Genomic DNA, 21508 nt, shown 5'->3' on the forward strand with positions numbered 1-21508 from the left:
AGTAATTCCACATGTGTGTGTTATACATATATATATATATATATATATATATATATATATATATATATATATATATATATATATATAGAGAGAGAGAGAGAGAAATATATATTTCTCTCTCTATCTCATATATATATATATATATATATATATATATATATATCTCTAGCTATATATATGATCATCATTATCATCACCATTTATTTATATAGCGCCACTAATTCCGCAGCCCCTGCCCCATTGGAGCTTACAGTCTAAATTTCCTAACATACACAGTCAGACAGACAGAGAGACTAAGGTCAATTTGATAGCAGCCAATTAACTTACTAGTATGTTTTTGGAGTGTGGGAGGAAACCGGAGCACCCAGAGGAAACCCATGCAAACACGGGGAGAACATACAAACTCCACACAGATAAGGCCATGGTCGGGAATTGAACTCATGACCCCAAAGCTGTGAGGCAGAAGTGCTAACCACTTAGCCAACCGTGCTGCCCCAATCTCTCTCTCTCTCTCTCTCTCTCTCTCTCTCTCTATATATATATATATATATACACATACAAGTTAACCCGTGCATGATACGCATGCATTCTAGTCAAATCAAGCTACTTAAGGTGTTAAAAAGGTTTTTGTCATGCATTTGGGCCATAGCCCAGGCCTCCTCAACCACCAACCACTCCCCACTGTCACCCCCGGCAACCACCAACCACTCCCAACTGTCACTTCTCCTTCAAGAAATATATATATATTTTTTTAAAATATTTATAAACACTTAACAATTAACAAATTAAATTAACAAATTAACAACATCTTAGTATACCAAATTTCAGCCCTTTCTGAATTTTTTTTTCCACACACACTAAGAATTTAGTAGGTCAGTGTATAACTCCGCACAGCAGGTGGCGCTGCAGCTTGGTTTTATTTTTTCCACACACAGACAGACTAACACACGCCACTAGACATTTATATTATAGAATATATATATATATATATATATATATAGCATATTGTATACAGATAAGGAAAATATAACTGTCTCACAGTTTTGGGAGCAACATGTGTAAGTGTATGCAAATATGTGACAAATAAAGAATAAAGAGATATCTACAAATTTATATCTATATATTTAGTGATAAAATCAAATGTGAAAAGGACTTTTTATTATTATGTGTTTTATTTTTGTGACACCACATGTATTTTTCTTTCGTCCCCTGTACATAGTAATATAATTGTTTTAAGCATTCTTTCACAGTGGTAAAGTCAAAAGGCTTTGTTTTTTTCTTTATTTACAATGTTATTAACCCCCATAACTTTTAATAACAAAAGAGTGAGTGAATTAGAATTTTGATAAAGTAACAAAAGAAAGACACCCTACGAAAATGTAGAGAAAGAAAATATATTCTTCAAAAACAAAAATTGTATATAATAGAGTGTTTAGAGAGAAAAGCATTTAAATGGAATAATGTAAAACTATCCCATTATGTATATAATGGTTTTGACAGTGCTAAAAGAAATTCCAATTACAACCACAAAAAAGTTACAATACAAATACATCCCTTTTCTTACAGACTTTTATATAAATCTGGTCTGAAATTATGAAGGACTTCTCTATTTGTACAGTTTCAATAGTATTGGAACTTGCATAAAATACATTGAATATTTATGATAGCTACGTATTACTGTACTGTATTGGTGTCTTTTTCTTTTCTGTGAACATTTCTGTTCAGTTGTGAACTGGCTGGCTTATGGATAAATTGCCATTGTACAGCTGTTTATGGTGTAACGCATTTTAAATTCAGAGACCATTGTTTTTAGTATTTCCAGGGTGATTTACCATCGCCCTTAAACATTAAGGAAATCTTGTTAAATTACAGTACCTAATGTCTCATGTACAGACTTATTTACACACAAGCTCAAATTGCAAAGCATTTTCCTCAATTAATGTATTTGCTTCTAATCAATATACCACAAGTTATGTTTCCCACAGGAAGTAAACCATCTGGAAATCAGAGTGAGATGACCAATGGTCCACAAGTCTATAGAAAGATGGATATTGTAAAATTAATAGTATATAGTGGAAGGCATCTGGATTCTTGCTCAGGGGGTCCATTCCAGGAAAAACCGTTTGATTCCATAAAAATGTGTAGGAACTAGCAAATAATCAAGATATGCATTTCTATAGATTGTTTAATTTTGCAGTTAGGAGAATTACATTCTGTATATGATTATTTTGTTATACCAGTAACTTCATATGAATCGAGCAAAGGAATGATAGAGACAAGCTTAATATAGCCAGAGACTCTTCTTTTGGCCCTATACAGTATCAGAATCGCTCCCAGATTCTCTCTTTAATTTCTCACTTTTTTGGAAACCCCTTTTGAAAGACTACCAAAGAAGAGGTACTCCCAAAGCTTCAGAATTTGTTCCAGGAGACTGAAGATGAACCAAGCCAAAAAAAGAAAAAAGAATAATGAACTATCAAGCCAAGCCCTGGCTGTTTTTCTCTTTTTTACCCTTTATATTTTCCAGCATTTTTAGAATTCCATTATAGTTCACTACTCTTAACAGAGAATCCTGAAATTGATACTGAGATTTCTGTAAATGTTTTAATAAGATAACAGTCTTGGTCAATCAATCCCCTTACTTTTCTCATAGATAAGAATTAGGTAAGCAGAAGATATGATAATTGTGACAAGACTTAATATCTGGTGAGTATAATGTATGAAAGCTGTGGCAGGGACGGATCTAGAAAAGTATCCTACGCGGGGCGATTTAGGGGGGGCGATTTAGGGGGGGCGATTTAGGCCCCGCCCCCTTTTTGACTTCAAGGCTGCCGGCAGCTGCACAATATGTGCAGGTCCGCTCGGCAGTGACAATGTGCTGCCCGGCTGCTCTGATTGTGTTTTAAATACAATCAGAGCAGCCGGGCAGCACACTGTCACTGCCAAGCGGATCTGCACATATTGTGCAGCCGCCGGCAGCAAGCCCCTGCTAGGGGGGGCGATCGCCACTGAGCTGTGGTCATAACGGACATTTAAGAGGACTCTTTTGGGTATGTACAAGATGAAATGCTAGTTTTTATATTGAATAAGATACTTTTAATTAACTGGTGGATATAATGTTACTTTAGAGTGTAATTTTAGAAGAAAATGAAAATATAAACATCCACAAATTACATATTACATATTTGTTTGAACGCATGTTTTCATACGTTGGCTCAGAGCACTGATATTTGTCCATATATTTTGATTCATATGTAAAGTGTTTTACTATTTCTTTTAAGCTACAGAATGTTGGATATTTAAAAAAATTATTGGATAGAACGGATAACGATTACATTTTTATTTAGAAGTAACAGGAAGTAGATATATTTTAATGGATCAGACAACACAATAGCGGTAACTAGTGAAAGTGTAGATGTTGTATAGTCCCACTTAAATGGAATGTGTGATAACGTATATGTAACTTTGAAGAAACCTATAGGTGAATACTTAAATGATTATTAAGGTCTTAATGACCAGTTCATGAGACAAAATGTAAATATTAAGGAAAATATATATGTTCTCATCTGCTCTAAAGAGATTAGAGCTCTACCATTGGTGCATGTAACAATAAAATTGTAAAATTATAGAAAGTTTTGTTTGTTTTCAAATGTTGATAGAAGGAAATTGAATTAACCTTTGAGTATTTCATAATGAAGTGATCAGGGAAGGACCCTGTTTGGCCCTTAAATTGTTGAAGATGGCCTGTAGGGCCTAGTGACAAGAATATAGTTGTGTATAGCCTGTTATTGATAGAAAAAGGTGTTTAAAATAAACTGGCAACAACAAAAATAATTGTATGAAAATCAAATAATTTCTAATTCGGTCATAATTGTTGTTTTCATTTGCCATATTTCTGAAACATCGTAGTTTAAAGTATGTTTACACAGATTAGCTTTGATTTATGGGTTGAAAGTGGTAGCATACAAGAGTTTGTATATTTGAACACGTGATGGTGTGTGTTTGATGGTTTCCTCCTTCGAAGGGGACCAGTGGGAGGTTGTAACTGGTTAGGTCCTAATAACTGTTACTGAAGGTTGGTTGGCACGTTTTCATAAGCAACTGTGGTAAGGTTTTGAAAGGTGAGGGTTGGTTTTTACGGTGGGTTATACAAAAAAATACCTGTAAGAAACAGTTATTCGTTGAGGAACAAGTTGTGATCAGTTTGATTAGTAACTTGTGGAATTTGCTTTTAGTTTTGTTTCAATCCCTGATGGGTTCTTCAGACTGATGAAGTAACTGCACATGAGCACAAGTGCATGCTGCCACTTGTAGTGCCACAATTATGTACTTTAAATGGTGTACCCATCTGGAAATACTAAATGTTGCCACACCAGAAAAACATAGTTATTGCCTCACTGGTAATAAAATAGTAAGCCATAATAATAATAATAATAATAATAATAATATAAAATCCCACACATATAATCATTAAATAAATTGGCTCAATTGATTCTTAAAATAATTTGGCCTCTGTAGGAAAATTAATAATTTTTGTCCTTCTAAACCAGAAACCATGGTTAATACCCCTTTCACACCAAAATCTCAGGTCAGACACGGGATAATGAATACAGTTTCAACCCGTGTTGCAACCTTTAATAACCCTTTCACACAGAGGCATGGACCCAGAAATAACCCAGATCGCTGCATTTCACACTGGACCTTTGTCTGCCCTGCATTTTCAAGTTGAGCCCCTCCAAATCAGCTGCTTTTAATTGATTCCTGGTCGACTAACCCGGTAACACCTTTCACACAGACGCTTACCTGGCTCCAACCCAGGAATAACCCTGATCGCCCTTTTCACACAGACACAAGACCTGGGTTATTCCCGGGTCCATGTCTCTGTGTGAAAGGGGTATAAGTTAAACTTGTATTGTGCCTCCTGTTATATTAACATTGACCAGCAGTGTAACAGTGATGTGTTTGCTAATCTCACCTATAGAAAGCAGTGTGTTGATTCTGGCGATTTTCAGTTCAGACTCTGGCGAGTTCGCAAAATTGCAGCTTCGTACATTTGGTGATTTGTATTGCTAGAGTGGCAAAACACTGGGACTGTGATTTGTAGCGATTTTGGAAATGGCTTTTTTGAAACAAACACTTTACTGGTGATTTTCAATCAACGCGCACTTTAATACAATCGGTGAGTTTAAACTCACCCGAGAAAATAGCTGAAATTGCCAAATCCCACCCTGATACATTTTTACCTCCTGGAGTCCAATCAATGAGACATGATTTGAAGTGTGGGTTAGTGTTGCCCTGCCTTAAAAAGAAAAGAAAAAAAGCACTCACAAATTTGGAGTTTGCTATTCACAGAAAGCATTGCTTGGAAAAAGTTACAGAACTATTTCTAAAAGCCTTCATGTTCATCAGTCTATGGTAAGACAAATTGTCTATAAATGAAGTAAGTTCAGCACTGTTGCCACTCTCCCTCTCTTTGCAGGACTGGCCATCCTGCAAAGTTGACTGCAGAATCCTCAAAGAGTTTAAGAATAATCGTAGAGTGTCAGCTAAAGACTTACATAATACTCTGCAACTTGCAAACATATCTGTTGTAACAAAAGGAGGCATTTAGCTGGCAATATGCAGAGAAAGCAGGGAAGTAGAGTAAAACATTGGCACAGTTATGTACCTAGGTGGAGATTAAACCAGGTAAAAACATATGTGTAGTTTAAAATTGGTTTACTTACATGATTTAAAAGCTGCTTCCTCTCAGCAAACAGACAGGGTGGGTCTGATAGTCTAAACAGAGCCATGGATGGGCGTTTCCTTTTAAAGAGAAGGTGGGTGTGTCACCTGTCCATCAAGCTAGGCCTGTGGGAGGAGTGTCAGGTATAAAACCATGCTTGTTTCATTGTTCAGGGAGATCAACGCTGGGCTAGCTGGCTGATCTGGACAGAGAGATGGACTATGTATAGTAAGCGTTCAGGGTCTCCATAATTGCTGTGCAAGTATACGGTGTCCAAACATTATTACCATCCTGACAATAAAGAACCATAAAAAAGGAAGAAGTTGTACGCGTGTGCTTCTGCAGTAGCGGGCTCTTGCCACACTGTTTACAAGTCTACAATGCGTAAACCCTAAACAAGAATGGTGTTCATAGATGGACACCAAGGAAGAAGCCACTGCAGTAAAAAAAAAAAAATATTGCTGCATATCTAAAGCACACTAAAGAGCATCTGGATATTACACAACGCTACTAGCAAAATGTGCTGTGGACAAATGAAACGGAAGTTGAGTTGTTTGGAAGGAACACACAACACTATGTGTGGAGAATGAAAGGCACAGCACATCAGCATCAAAACCTCATCTCAACAGTAAAGTATGGTGGAGGGAACATCATGGTTTAGGGCTGCTTTGCTGCCTTAGTACCTAGACCACTTGCTCTCATTGACGACAAAACTTGGAATTCATTTTTCCAAGACATTTTGCAGGAGAATGTAAGGCTAGCTGTCAGCCAATTGAAGTTCAACAGAAGTTGGGTGATGCAAAAAGGGCAACAAATATAAACACAGATATATATCAACTGAATGGCTTCAAAAGAAGAAAAATAGCCTTCTGGAATGGCCCAGTCAGAGTCTTGACCTCCAACCATTTAAGACATCAAAATGAATAATTGTGTGTGTTATTAGTTTAAGCAGACTGCCTTTGTCTATTCTTCCTTGAAGAGTAGATCACAGTCTATGACCAATTTATGCAAAAATCCAGGTAATTCCAAAGGGTTTGCATACTTTTTCTTGCCACTGCATATACTTTTTCATCTTTTAATTTTATTGTATATGTGTTTGTATACCACCAGTACTTTATATTTAGTGGTGCTGTCTATGATATATTTGTTTAGCCTATGAATGTGAGCACTGTTAATGCATTTGGAAGCCTCTGGTTAATTGTAAAGAATATTTAATTCAGGTGCTAGACATTGAGTTAGAAGTATTGGTTATATAGGTGAGCAAGCTTGGACTGTTTAACTTTAACCTTGACAAAGGTTCCACATGTTTGTAATGTTTTTGTTATTTTCAAACGCTTTATTTTGAAAGGGGACATAGGAAGACAAAAAACATTGAGCATTGGAATTCAAACATTCCAGTTGTTCCCTTTCTGTTTAATGTTTTTAGAATCAATATATATATATTTACATCAGCTTTTTTAAAACAAAATAAAATACACACAAATGGTCAAATATTAAGTATTTACTTCTCTACTCTGGTTCATTATTTGTTATTACAGCCCAAGCAATTGTTCCCTTAAATACAGTGATGCACATTTGATTTGTAGTTAATATTTACACCAGGATTATAACCCTGCTTAGTTTAGATTTCCCTGAGGCACAACTGTAATATAAAGCTGTATATTTGGTCTCAGACCAAACAAAAGTCTCTTTAAATATTAACTGACATACTTGGGCTGCACTATATAGGAGATGAATTAAAATTGAGAAAGTAAATGATAAAATAAATAAAGCAGTTTATCTTTTGATTACTTTACTTGGAAGTAAGGAAAATGGCATTACAATTTTAAATAAAATATTTTGGAATCATAAGTATTGATAGTCCAAAAATAAACTCTGTACAGCTATTTATGTAGATTGTATTTATATAATTACTTAGCAAAAATATACGCATGACCTTACAGCATACATCACAAACAAATTGGAATGAATGCATTGTTTAGATAAAGTTGTAACATCATTAGCATTATACAGTGGATATAAAATGTATACACACATATTGAAATCCCAGGAGTTTGTGATGTAAAGCCTGAATCAAGACAAGGCTGCTGGTTAACAGTATTTCAACTTTGAAATTATTTTAATTATAAAAAAATGTTTTTATTTCCTGATTTGTGATTACTTCTTCCTTTTCTCAAAATGAAAAATGACTTTCACTGAATGCAGGACCTCTCTACAGTTACGTTTATTTAGTTGCAGGATTCAACTATGCGCTTTGCTTATGTGAAATGTGGTGTATGCTACAAGCATGGTTTCCCTCCACCCAGGTAAAAGATAATATTTACCTTGCTTCCCTGGTACTGGTGTGGTAGGTTGTATCCAGCAATGCAATGAGGTCTGGGTTCCGGTCATAGTGGATAGAGTGATAGAGGAAAACAATTGTGGGAAATATGAAATGGAACTATGAAAAGTAATACGAACGAGGATGATGCTAATGAAAATCAGTCTGTGTGTGGTTTAGGTCCTTTCCCAGGAAATTAATTGCTTGGAATCTAGTTTCACACTATAGACATCCAATTAATTACATCCTCCTTGGGCTCTCTGCCCATTGACTCCACTCCTCCACTGTCTTTGCACCACTTTCAGTGGCTCTAAGTTTGTTAGATGCACCCACGCTAATGGGCACATGTTTCAGTCTGCACTGAATTTACCCCTTGTACCCCAGTAGCTGTGAGTTATAACCGTACAATAGTGTAAACAAATAACATTACACCATGTACTTTCTTGTTGTTAGCCCTCTATACGGCGCTGCAACCCTCATGTGGTGCCCTATAAATAAACGGTAATAATAAAAATTATGTTTAATTCCAATAGTCATTTTGCACATGAAGATGCACTACATAAAGGCTTTAAAGAAATCCTGATAGAGCCTTTTTTGGTATAGTCTGTTTACAAATTATTTATAGAAAAACAATTACAGTTAGAATGACAACCGTCTAAAAAGTACTAATATTATGCTAAAACCATCCTAGATACAGGAAGACCAGCTAGAATTCCTTACAGTAGGTCAGGAAAACCATCTTTAAATACTGCTGAAATGTACAGCATAGTATTTCTAGTAAAGTGTTTTAAGAGGTGTTCTTTGTCTCTCTACAAGAGGGACCGCCCTCAAAGATAGTGTGTCAAACTACAGATCCAGGAACCCCTAAAAATGGTAACATTGCTTATTTGAACAGAAAGAATTGTTTGGAAATCAAAACATATACTGAATTGAAGGGATTAAATAAGTGAGTCTCTGGGCTGTTTTGTTTCAAGAATACTAGAGACTATGGAGTAAATTCATCAAGCTGCGACTTATTGGCGGGTTTGAAACGTGGTGATGTTGCCTATAGCAACCAACCAGATTCCAGTTATCATTTATTTAGTACATTCTACAAAATGAAAGCTAGTCTGATTGGTTGCTATAGGCAGCATCTCCACTTTTCAAACCCGCCAGAACCTTGCAGCTTGATAAATTTACCCCTATATCGTTGTTGGATTTTTTTTAGTTCTTTACGGTTAGAATTTATACTGCAGCAAAAGTGTAGCTTATTTAAATATCTGGAAGGTTTATGTTAGAGTTGCATTCACCAGATGATTACTTGTTTTATCATTTACTAAATGCTTGGCTTCTATTTGACTGTAGTTCTAAACAGCAAACCATATACTTTGTTCTGATATAGTATGATATATACTTATGAAGTGAAAATGAACTGATTTACCTATGTTGGTCCCATAGGTAGACTGCTAATTGCAGTTTCTATTGCATAACTGGCAGTCAAAGTAGGGGGGATTTGTGGTTCTAGACCTGTGTATGCTTAAATGTTCATGTAATGTATTTCAAACTGTACTTGATGAAGGGCAGTGTCATCTGCAGCATGCTTGTTTTTCTCCAAATTAATTCAATTATTTGGCCACCGTTTTCCTTTATTTACTGTTTTCTGCATGAACTATACATTTCAAAAATATGATTAAAAATGTAAGTGAAAACAATTCAAAAGTCAACATCTGCATGCACCATAGGGCTTAAATTTCATCACTTATAATCACGTCTGTAGCCTTTCAAGGACAATTGCTTATCCCTCCAGCAACAGTCAGGGGAACATCTTTAATCATACAAGATCATCCCAATCTTCAAGGAAATGTTATGTTCTGATGTTCTTTTTCCCAACATCCGATTAAACCTGATTAATGCCTTGCAACTAGTAATTACATGCCTTCTGCTGCATCATCATTTTGGGGGAGAGGGGGAGGGAGCCACAAGCTTTTGGTTTTCTCTCAATTGGTAACATACTGCTGCCATCTTTTCACAGCAATTGGCCACATGTCAGGCCCAAGGATTACCGAGACATTTCACCTAAATCTACACAATTTCTTTGAAGAATGGCAGAGAAGCATCTGCTCAATATTGCCGGAGATTTGTGGCTCTGATGCTGTGGTTTTCAAGACATACAAAAACTGGAAATTAAAAATGTCTCTGAGGTTTATATTTTGTAATATAAATCTTTGATGTAGGTCAACCATAAAATACATCAGCTCGTTAAGATGACTGTTTGCTCAGAAGGGTTTTAAGCATTACATTGTGAATTTTTAAAATGGAAGATGGCAAAATAAATTGGTTCACTAAAGTATTATTTCATATTAATACTGCAGTTTGTCACAATTTAAAAAGAATAACAACTGTTGGTGGATGGAGGGTTTTCAATTTATTATGACTGAGGAAATAGCAAAACAGTATGCCAAGTGACTAAAATAAATCAATGGTGGCTATCAAAAATAAAATTATAAGAACTCAAATATTATTTGTTTATCTGCTTAGTGTTATATAAAAACAGTCTTTATTTAACAACATGTATTTCATGTGTACAAAGTGTGATCAGTGAACATAAATAAGAGGAGCTTATATTAAAACAAAGAACGTACCATGCACAAATACAGTATTTTACAGAATTGCCTTTATGGTGAATTGATTTTTAATAAGAACAATTCACTGCTGGGCAATAAACATATAGAGATGAAGCACCTGGTACATGACAAGCATTATTAATGTATACTCTCAGAAACAGAATATAGGAGGTGATATGTAATATATTAATTTTATTATAACTACAAACCCAAACAATATTAAAGAGAAAGTAAGATGTACATCATGTGGTTCACCCTACACCTTCCATGCCTGGTCCTGCTACATAGCCCCCTCTGTCCTGGGCATACATTATATAACCCACCTATCTGCCTTAAAAAGCAATGGGAATTTTGTTATCTGCAATTCCATTACACATAATTCAGAAAAACATATGCAAGAAAGAATACATAATTGCTGCTGCTTACTGATTAGGTCATACACACAGGCATGATAACTAAGGGCCCACACCTAGGGTGGTTTTGAGAAATACTGCTACATGAGGCAAATGCCGGGGCATTGTTGAGAGAGGCCATTGTAACTTTGAAATGTAATTTAATATATTTTAGGAACAAAGTTCTAATTTATACAAAGCAAAACATACACACATATAAAAGCCTAAATATTCCGGATAACCATACCTATAGATTTTCTTTAAAAAATAAATAAGGATGATTTTCTAAACTTTTCATGTAACGTCAATTTGACCAGGAATGTAAACTATTAAAGGAAAGGCAATAGAATAGAATTATTTATTTTTAGTAAGAAGCTTTATTATATGCATTCACCAATTGTATTAAATAGCTGAACTTGCCTGAAGCAGAAATAAATGGAACAGAACCAAATGCATCTTCGGATTGTTTGCTTTGTGAAGCAAGAATGGCGACTGTGGGTGTCCTGCACTCTTCAAGTTTCTCTGCAAAGCAATATGAAAAACACAACAAAAGAATGTAAAATAAAAATGGAGGCATGCATGCAAGTCTGGAACATAAATTGATACATGAAAATAAATAAAACACAATACAATGATTTCTTCTTCCGACTCCATAGCAGTCCTCACAAATAGGTTAACAGCTTAGTCAGCTCTGTAGAGACAGAAATAATTTGACACCAGAACATGTGACTTCTCCTTCCTTCATTTTATTTTTCCTTCAAGCTGTGTAAAGCAGTAGTGGGTGTACAGAGCAATATTATTTTTATCTAAGTGGGCTACCAAATTTCTCAGAGCAGATTGGCATCATTCCTATGGGGAATGCCCACTGGGAAAGAGTTGGCTCCCTGGGCCGTTCCCCAATGCTTCTTACTGAATGCAGACAAAATGGATTCGCTGTCCATAAACAGGGAAATTTCAAAAAACGTGCGCTTCTGCAGCGGTAGCAGATAGCGTGACCTGAGAGGCTGTTGTCCCTACTGCGTCAACACATGCATGGAGAACAGCAGCCGGATTCCATTGGAGACACTTGGAGCTTGCATTGCTGAGTCCTGGACAAAGCCTGCACCATGGAGCCATAACCTGCCCCAAAAAAGCCGAAAGATATCCATTCTAGGTAAGCCCTTAGCTAAGGGTGTTTTTCATGGATATTAGATTAGTTTACTTAACCTCTCCCTCTGTGAAAGGCAATACTAGCAAGACTCATATTTGCATGTCTGGAGCATGTGATTTACATAATGAGGCTTTATGTGTGGACTACATTCCCCTTTAGAGGAAACCCAGAACAATATAAAGAGTTAATTAGCTAGTTGAGAACTTAAAACATGTCAAGGGGTATAAGGGACCAGGAATCAGATGTGTATACACTTGGACAATATGCAAGACATTTCTACATCTGGGTCTGTAGATAAGGAGAAGACTTATCTGAAGTGTAAAAACAGAGATTAAGGAGGAACTCAGGATGTTTAACCCCAAAGTAGTGGATGTACTGATTAAATATAGAAATAAGACTACAGGATATGCCAGTACCATCTACCTTACAGGATGCCTTTTTTTTCTTTTATAAGAAAAACAGCACAATCTTAGTGTGTTCATGGTACACAGAGTAATTAGAGAACGGCTTGATAAGGAATGGTATCAATAGGAAAGGGGGCTATCCAACTTTAAAAGACGGGAGAGTATGTATCCGTTTCAAGAGGCTGGAACCACTAAGGGGGTTGATGATACAGTAGCTTGCCTTTCAGCAAAAACTGTTCTTCCAATGAAAGATGGAGGTCCAGTAAAAGGACTCAAATGGATGGCAAAATGAAGACCTATTTTAAAAAGCTTCATATTTCCTCAGAGACGGTAATTAAATCTATAGTAGACTTCAGTCACCAGGGCACTCAGAACTTAGATGGATAATCTGTATAAAAGACATTCAAGAGAAAGTAAGTAGACAACACATGCTAAAGAATATGGAATTAGGAAAAAGGAATTGATTTCCTTTTTGGATAGAATCACACTTTCCGCGAGAAGTGTAGCTTCAAACAGTGGTGGCTTGGAGAGCACTCTGGCTATATTTTTGGTCAGCAGATCAACAGACTAAAATTCACTTAACTATGCTCCCTTTTCATGGACATTTTCTTTTCAGTGACAAACATCATTTGCAATTGGATTGTATAAGACAACATTTTAAGAGGACCAAACGCATTGTCCTGGCAAACAGTATGCGGCAAACACATCCATACGGCCCTTTCATTCTTTTAGAGGAGAGGAGAAGAGAGGAAGATGACTGGAAAACTGACTCCTGGCTAACACAGCCCAAAGCAGGTTAGGTGGGTGGACAGTTTCCACAGATTCTTCTGTCTGGGATAGCATTTCCAGTTTACCTGCCTGCCATTGGGCCTCTTAATATGTCCCAGAACATTGACCAAAGTACTAGTGGTGCTTAGGGCTGCTCTCAGGAGGGCATAAAATAACAGTTTAGCCTTATCTGGACAATATCCTGGTAATAGAAAAATCAGAACACAGCACCCAAACAAAAACATTCAATGTAACCTCTTTATTAAAAGAACATATGTAAATACAGTCAAGAGTCACCTGGTGCCCTCTCAACAGCTGCAATTTCGGAGAATACTGATAGACACTGTGAAAGTCAAAGCATTGGTGTCAGAGGAAAGACTTGTAAAACTTCACCTGACTTATCGGACTCTGTTTTATACTGGGACCAAAAATAAGTATTCCTATATGGAGGCACTCTCGATTCCTGGTCACCTAGGTACAGGTGTAACCCAATTTACTGCAAATGTTAAAACTTATGAACTTTATTACAATTCTTTAAAATAACCTTTCCAATCTTCATTCAGATATCAAAGCAAAATATTTCAGAATTAAAATATAGCAGTAGCGAAAAGAACTAGAAGTAAAGTGCTTTCTAATCTGTACTGGTGTCATAAACTGCCTAAGAGACAACAAGAGCAAAACAATGATGACAGAGGTATCAACAATTGTATCGTGGGCAGAAAACAATCAGATCTTTTAGCTGTTCGCATAGCGGGTAAGGACAACATGGTGGCAAATTCTCAATTGGTATCAGATCCACCCAGTAGAATGGACATTACACAAGACCGTGTTTAGCATTTGGTAGAATAGTTTTGGGACCCTCAGACAGGTCTGATGGCGACAAGTCAAAACACCAAGACAGCACAATTCTACACCAATTATAAAAAGACTCCAGGTCAGAGGGACTAGATACACTGTCAAGACCAATTAATTGCAAACTGGGGTATGTGTTCCCTTCTATTCCTATCATTTCACGCACACTGAGATGATCAATAGAAAGGCAGTGTAAGTCATAGTGTTTCTTTTATTCTAGCCCTGTCGACCGTAGTTGGCAGTATCATAGGATATGCTCCTAGTACAGCATTGGCCTCTACCTTTGTGGCCAAATCATCTTCATCAAGGACCTATTATTCACCTGTATCCAGAGACTCTCTCCCTGAAGGTGTGAAGATTGAGCAATCACTATTCAATATTAAAGGAATCTCAGGATTTGGGGGCGAGAAACTAAAAGTGCCATCTCTCTCTAATCCTAGCACCTAGAAACTCAGGGGCACCCTTGCGTGAAAGAAAGGAGTCCTCTCTTTTAAATAAGACATGCCCCTCTTAATAGTTACTTTCTGGTGATCATGCATAATCACCAAACAACCCCCTACACTACATAAATAATTTAGTCCAGGGATGGGGGTAAAAGGGCACAGATCTCCATCCAGGCGTTCAAAACAAACTTAAGTTATTCTTTGATGATCACATGTAATCACTAGACAATAACACCCTACTGTACAAAACCTGCTGAGGAGCTCAGGATGGGGTAGGCGTTTTGCAATGTACATATCTCCCCCATCCTGGCACCTAGACACTCAGTGCCCCGTCATAGTTCATGTCTGGTAATCACCAGACAATAACACCAGACACTACAGGAAGCATTAACAAGTTTTGAGATTCAATAATCTCAGGGCTATCCTCATTTTGTGCTGCAGGCTATCTACTTTTCAAAAACTGCCCATACTATGCCTACACATTTTATGCACTTCAGGCAAGAATGTGCACAATAATATAAAATAAAACAAAAAGTGCATGATAAGTTTCAAGGGCAGATTTTGTTATGAAAACCTGTGTAGAATCCTGCTTTTTGTTGTTTTGGAAAGGAAAGTTGATGCCAAAGCAAGAACCAGAAGGTATTTCATGGTAGCATTCCGAAAAGAATACACACACACATACATACATACATACATACATACATACACATATACATATAGTTCACTCGCTTGAAATGTAAAAAAAAAAACAAAAAACACCTTTTGCCCATTTGGAGTTAGGTTTTGTTTTGCCAGGAGGTATAAGCATACAAATGGTATTTTTGTAAAGGTCAAAGTCCTTTGAAACAAACAAGGTATAATTTGTGGGGGTATTACACAAACAATTTAAGGATATTGATGTGGGAATGTCACCAGTCCAAAAAGTGTGAAAATAGGCTCAGTGGCGGAAGAGGCTCTAGTATGAGAACCCTTTGAACACTTACATGACATTTAACTTAATTGGCTCACACTCGAGGTACTATTATTAGTGGCAATCACATCTGCTAGAAGAGTGGTAAAAATTCAAACTTTATGGTGCGTGGAACCGTTTTTGAACGTGTACACTGATAAAGTAGTACTACTAGCAAATCCTGCATTCTTGCCTGAGGAAGTTTCCAAGTTTCACATCAAATCAAGAAATTTTGTTTCCGTATCGTTGTCCAAACCCTACCTATGAGAGTGAGGAAAGATGACATACCAAAATTGCTTTGACCACGTATGAGTATGTCTATCGAGAGCAAATTAATTCAGAAATGCAGTTCATCTCTTTGTACTTTCTGAAGGTCCATGTTAAAAGCAAGTCCCACCCAAAGACACACTTGCAAGGAGGACAAGCTTATAAGAGGATCAGATGTGAGATGCAAAAAGTATTAAGGACGCATTCCACAAGGGAAGTGGCAGCCTCCTGAGTTCAAGCTTCAGCAATTAAGCAGGCTCGTCATCTATTTATACCTTCTCCATGCATTACCATCTGGATGTCATAGTTTTGTCTGGAGCTCAGTTTGGAAGGAAAATTCAAGCAATTTATCAATAAAATATTGCATATGCTTGATTTTGTGAAAACACACTGTTATTGTTTGGGTATATCCCTTTTGTGAGGGCTGCCATGGAGGCTGAAGAGCAAAAAAGCAAGTTATACTCACCATTTTCTCATTTCCTTGAAGTACTCCATGGTAGCCCTAATATTTCCTCTCATGTTACCTGTTTATATTTGAGTAACTTCCCAAAAGGTCTCTGAAACATAATGATGGAAGGAGGAGCCACACTATATATGTTCCAGGGTTGTCTACTCAGCTGAACAAGGTGTAATCAGGGCTGCCATGTTGTGCTTCTAGGAAATTAAATTAATGGTGAGTATAATTTGCTTTTTTACATAGTTTAAAAATAAATATTTGAACACTTGTTCTTGTCCTTCCCAATCTTCTGTATTGCTGACACATGTAGTACACAATTATGTATTCTGATACTCAAACAATTAAACAGGATAACTAAAAAAAACTTTATATTCAGGATACGTTATTAAAGTATCAACATTGCTTAGCTATTAGTACTCGTAGTAACTGCGTACAAATCAGTTCTCTAATACATAGAGTAATACGGTATTTGCCGTTCTATAGAGCAAACAGCCTGGATTTCTTCATTTTGCAGGGGTTTGCAGACCATTTTTCTTCCGCTAAAGGACCAGATTTTGACACCATCACAAAGGTAGCTTATACATTACTTTCTAAAGGATAGTGTTTGCCCAGTCTAGATAAATAATTCTGAGCCATTAAACCAAAGTTTTAAAAATAAAAAAAATGGATCATGTATATACAACCTAGATGTATGCGGGTAACATAAAAGATAAATGAGTAGTAGTACATTGGAAGAATTAAAGATAAATCTTTTTCAATTTCATGAGGGAGAGGGCCAAAGGTTAGATCAGACAATAACTGTGTTATATCATTTCTGCAATCCAAAAATATGTTTTGTAAATGACCCTCAGGGTGTATCTCCAAGTTTGAAAGTCACTACATTATAGTACAGTTATACAATAGCTTAATACCATTCAAGTTTTTATTGGATGAGTTTGCAGGCAGAACGATCATATCACATTCAGTAAAGACAGGCATAGAAGCTAAAGGCCCTAGGAAAGATTGAGGAAAAGCAGAATACAGAACAAACTGAAGTAATGTGAACAACAGAGGAAATGGACCTTGGAGTTCTAGTTTCAGATAACAAAGGTAAACAAGCTTGGTTGTATAGAAAGAGGTACTGGTAGCAGGAAGAGGGACGTTATATTGCCAGAATAAAGGTAATTGGTAAGGCCTAACCTTAATTAACGTATACAATTCGGGGTGACTGGTCTTCAAAAATACAATAATAAACAAAACAAATTCCGAAGCTGGCTACTCAAATGATAACAAAACTTATTGGGAAAGAGTTCAAGAAGAGAGAAGAGACAGAGCTGGTATGATCTAAATATTCAAATATACCAAAGGTGTTCGGGGAGGAAATACCCTTAAATATAAGAATATGCCTCGAACAAGAGGAAATACTTTGAATTTTTTTTTTTTTTTTTTACAGACAGACCAATGTATTCATGTTTCCCAGAAGTTGTGGTGGGGATGTATACAATAATTCAAGAATGTGGGACAAACATAATGCTGTTGTAAGTACATAAATCTAAAATATATATAAAAACCCCCCCACCAAAACAAAGGTAACAGAAACAACAAAAACACATACAAATAGGGAAGACTGGATGGGCATGTCACTTTTGCCATCAAGTTCTATGTACATAACTGTTGATTGTAAAAAAAATATATATATATGAGAATGTCAATGGCATTGCAATGAAAGTCATCTAGATTTAAATATAAAAAAAAAGAATAAAAAATAAGTATCACTTTATTAGACATGGCCAGTGGATAGTCATAAAGTCTGTGCAGCAATTCTTTTCAATTAACCGGATATTAAACTTCATAAGATACTTTGAAGATATATGGGCTGATTTTCCTACAATGCAATTGAGTATCAGCTTTTTTTTTTAACCAAATGTATTGGTCTGTAACAAGTCTATAAAATCTAAATATATATTGCTTATAGGGGCATAGATATGTAAATATTGGGCGTGATTCATGTTCATCGTAAGTTCGTTTGCATGCTGTATATTTTGCGTGAAATAGCGCTGCACATGATCAGAAATCGAACTTGCCCCAATGAACACAACTGCATGCACTTCATGTCTGACCGCAAATAACATGGCTACCTATGACTTGAAAGGTGTAATGGGGGAGAGAAGGGGCGGCTCAACAGACAGTAAGGGCGCTCCGACACAGATGCGGCCGGACAAGTCCTGTGTTTCTGCCCTAGAGCTGGTGCCTTAATTGTACCAGCTATAAGGCAGGTGGAAGTGCAGACTGATAGTCTCGTATAACATGGCATAGTCTTTATATTATATACTACAAGTGTGCGTGCTGCTAGCTAGCACAGAACACGTGTCTGCAAAGAAGATTGACTATATACATGCATTGTACAGTACACATTAAATACATAACTAAAGATGCTTTGAATGTAAAAAAATATGTACAACTTTTTTTTTTATAAATCCACATTTTTAATAATGATTGTACTGTTAAGAGTTGTTTATTTATTTTATAATGAGTGTTTGTTTGTTTTAAGTGTTCTAATGTGACCTTTTAGTGAGCAGACGCTTGTGTGTCTACTGCAGTCTGTTCTGTCTGTCCACCTATTGCACATAACGTTTAGGCAGCGCAAACTTACACCCAGATTCAAATTGAAAAGTATCTCGAGATCCACTTGGATTTGAATACGGTCGGAACTACACTTATGTTCCGTGCTGGTTATTAAATGCAAATTGCGTGCAGGTTCCGTCCGAATGTAAATCAGGCCCATTGTGTCCCTTTACATTGTTAAATTTAAACACAGTCATTGCAGTAAACACAATTAATTAGTAATGCATAGCCTCTCTCTTCCCTTAGTAGTAAAAACCATGCTACCTCTGTCTGCTTCTGTTAGCGTTGCCATAATCTTTAAAGCAAAAATAGGGACACCCAGGTGTCCTGAAGTTTTCTCAGGCCATTAAATCCAGACACCTTTTTTTTTAGGTCCCAAATAAAGTAAAACAGTTATAGGAACCTATTCCCATTTATGCTGTTCGTTTTAGTGAACTAGTGAAAATAAAGCATTTGGAGTTTAACGTGTGAATCCTATTTTCTACAGGACAGGACTTCACACACTAATCCTACTTCATACATGGAAAAGCAACCACATTATTTTGTTAGTAGACTTAGTGAAATCATGTTACCAAGCTAAATATAGACATGCAAAGCAAAATATTTTCAGAACTGACATTTCAATTTTAAATAAACCTGATTAAAACCTAAATTACCATGAAAATGTAGTGTACCTACAGGTTTATATATACAATAATATTATTTATTTGCAGATCACCCTGTCTCAATACATACAGTAAGTATATGAAGTGAAAATACATTAATGATAACACAAGGATGTTTAACATTAAACAATTTTAGAGACGCGTATTTAATAAATATGGTATACATTTTTAGTAATAGTGTTGTGTAATATATTCTTCATGCTATATTTTACAATATTGCATTATATCTTGCATGTAATAAACATAAACATGTATTACATGGTAGAGTTTAACTATGGAATGGACACTACATTCATGGCCATTCTATTTACACTGTACAGTTTAGATAAATCTATATGAATATTCCTATTGAATTCTCAGAGGGGACCTCACAAGTTTTACAATATTCTTTGACTGACAAAGTCACATACAAACAAACTGCAATGACTGAAAACCCCATTCTATTAGGGTAATGATTATTTATTCATAAGGCTCCACAGAATCAGTAACGCCGGATACAGAAGCAATTAACAAATAGAGGATGTAATACATATAAGTAGCACAGAGGAGTGTGAGTAATGCTATGGGGACTCACAGAGTGCAGCAAAAGACATTATAGGACAAACGAGGGAGTCAGACAAGTAGACAAACATGGGACAATAGATAGAGAGGACCTTGCCCATGAGAGCTTACATTCTAGAGGGAGGGGTGGTGAGAGACAGAAGGACCAACTGGGGGAGATGGAGATATCAAAATGAATATCAAAATGATGAAGTACTTTTTTTTAGCTACTACATTCTTGGGCTACTTTACATAACACTACTGTATTGTATACTTATTATTTTTGGTCCACCTGACTCCCACCAGCAGATTATCAAAATCTGAGGTCTCAAGACTTCTGTGCCATGGAAGTTTTGAATCAGGTAGAATAAATAATAGAGGTAATGTGACCTTATCTGTTGTTTTCACTGTGTTACCACGAATGCGCTGACTGTTTTTCCTATAAGAACTGTACATTTATATTAGGAAGCATGCACCTGCCCATGGTAATATTAATTGTGCAACTTGCCCAATACTTCTGCATGTATTTACATCTTTTCCATACTGTTCCAGTCAATTACGTCATAGCCCTTAAACAACCAAACTAGTGTTTGCAGAGGGAGATTTATAGCTCCTGGTGGCGGGTGTCATTGTAAGTTTACAAATATTGCACGTCAGAAGATAGATTGGAAACAGACCAATACAAAAGCAACATTTTTCCGGCTTTTTTTCTCAAAGGGTGGCATTTATTTAAGATAGTTTTGCAGTAATATATGTTTACTCTATTACAGTTATATAACAAGAAACATGAAGATATATTGTGTACAGGTGCAATTGACATGCTCATGTAAGGTTCTATTGTGAACGAACTGAACTAAGGTGCATAAAGAGAATGGTTTTAATGCAGAATGCAAATTTAGCAGTTTAGGAAGATATATCAAAACCGATAGGTTGATCAATTCAACAAAGTATGAAAAAAAGAATATCTTGGTCCTCATTTCACATGCAGTATTATTATTATTATTATAATAATAATAATTATAATAATAATAAAGTAACTACCTAAGTGAAGCTGATTGTTTAGTGAAAACAATAATGGATAGACTTTGCTGCCATCAAGTGGGCAAACCTACAAACAGCTGAGAGACTTACTTTCTACACTGATCTATGTCATATAAAACTGACCTTTTACCCTTTATAATGTAAATCTACAAATTAAACAACTGTCCTTTAAAAGAGGTACTAATGTTAATTTTTATTCTTTTATTAATATTTATATTAATTATAATTCTTTTTAGTGGATATTTTACATGATCATATTACATTATTTACAACCTAGTTATTGTTTGTTTAATTTTTACAGTATTGCTAGAAATGGAGCGAAAGATAT

At 36.1% G+C, this 21508-nt stretch overlaps 2 protein-coding genes across 4 annotated transcripts in view; one reads left to right on the forward strand and one right to left on the reverse strand.

Moving 5' to 3' along the window:
* PAQR3 (progestin and adipoQ receptor family member 3) overlaps window positions 1-10327 on the forward strand; it is a 54386-nt gene extending 44059 nt beyond the window's left edge. Inside the window, exon 9 of the mRNA XM_075204564.1 lies at window positions 10057-10327. The gene's annotated coding sequence lies outside the window, so the exon portion shown is untranslated. The remainder of the gene's footprint in view (window positions 1-10056) is intronic.
* BMP2K (BMP2 inducible kinase) overlaps window positions 1-21508 on the reverse strand; it is a 127155-nt gene that overhangs the window by 4044 nt on the left and 101603 nt on the right. For all 3 annotated transcript variants that reach the window (XM_075204562.1, XM_075204561.1, XM_075204560.1), the window contains exon 15: window positions 11461-11562. In XM_075204562.1, coding sequence (XP_075060663.1) covers window positions 11461-11562 — 102 coding nt within the window. The remainder of the gene's footprint in view (window positions 1-11460; window positions 11563-21508) is intronic.

Source organism: Mixophyes fleayi, chromosome 1 (genome assembly GCF_038048845.1).
Source record: "Mixophyes fleayi isolate aMixFle1 chromosome 1, aMixFle1.hap1, whole genome shotgun sequence".
NCBI classification, from domain to species: domain Eukaryota; kingdom Metazoa; phylum Chordata; class Amphibia; order Anura; family Limnodynastidae; genus Mixophyes; species Mixophyes fleayi.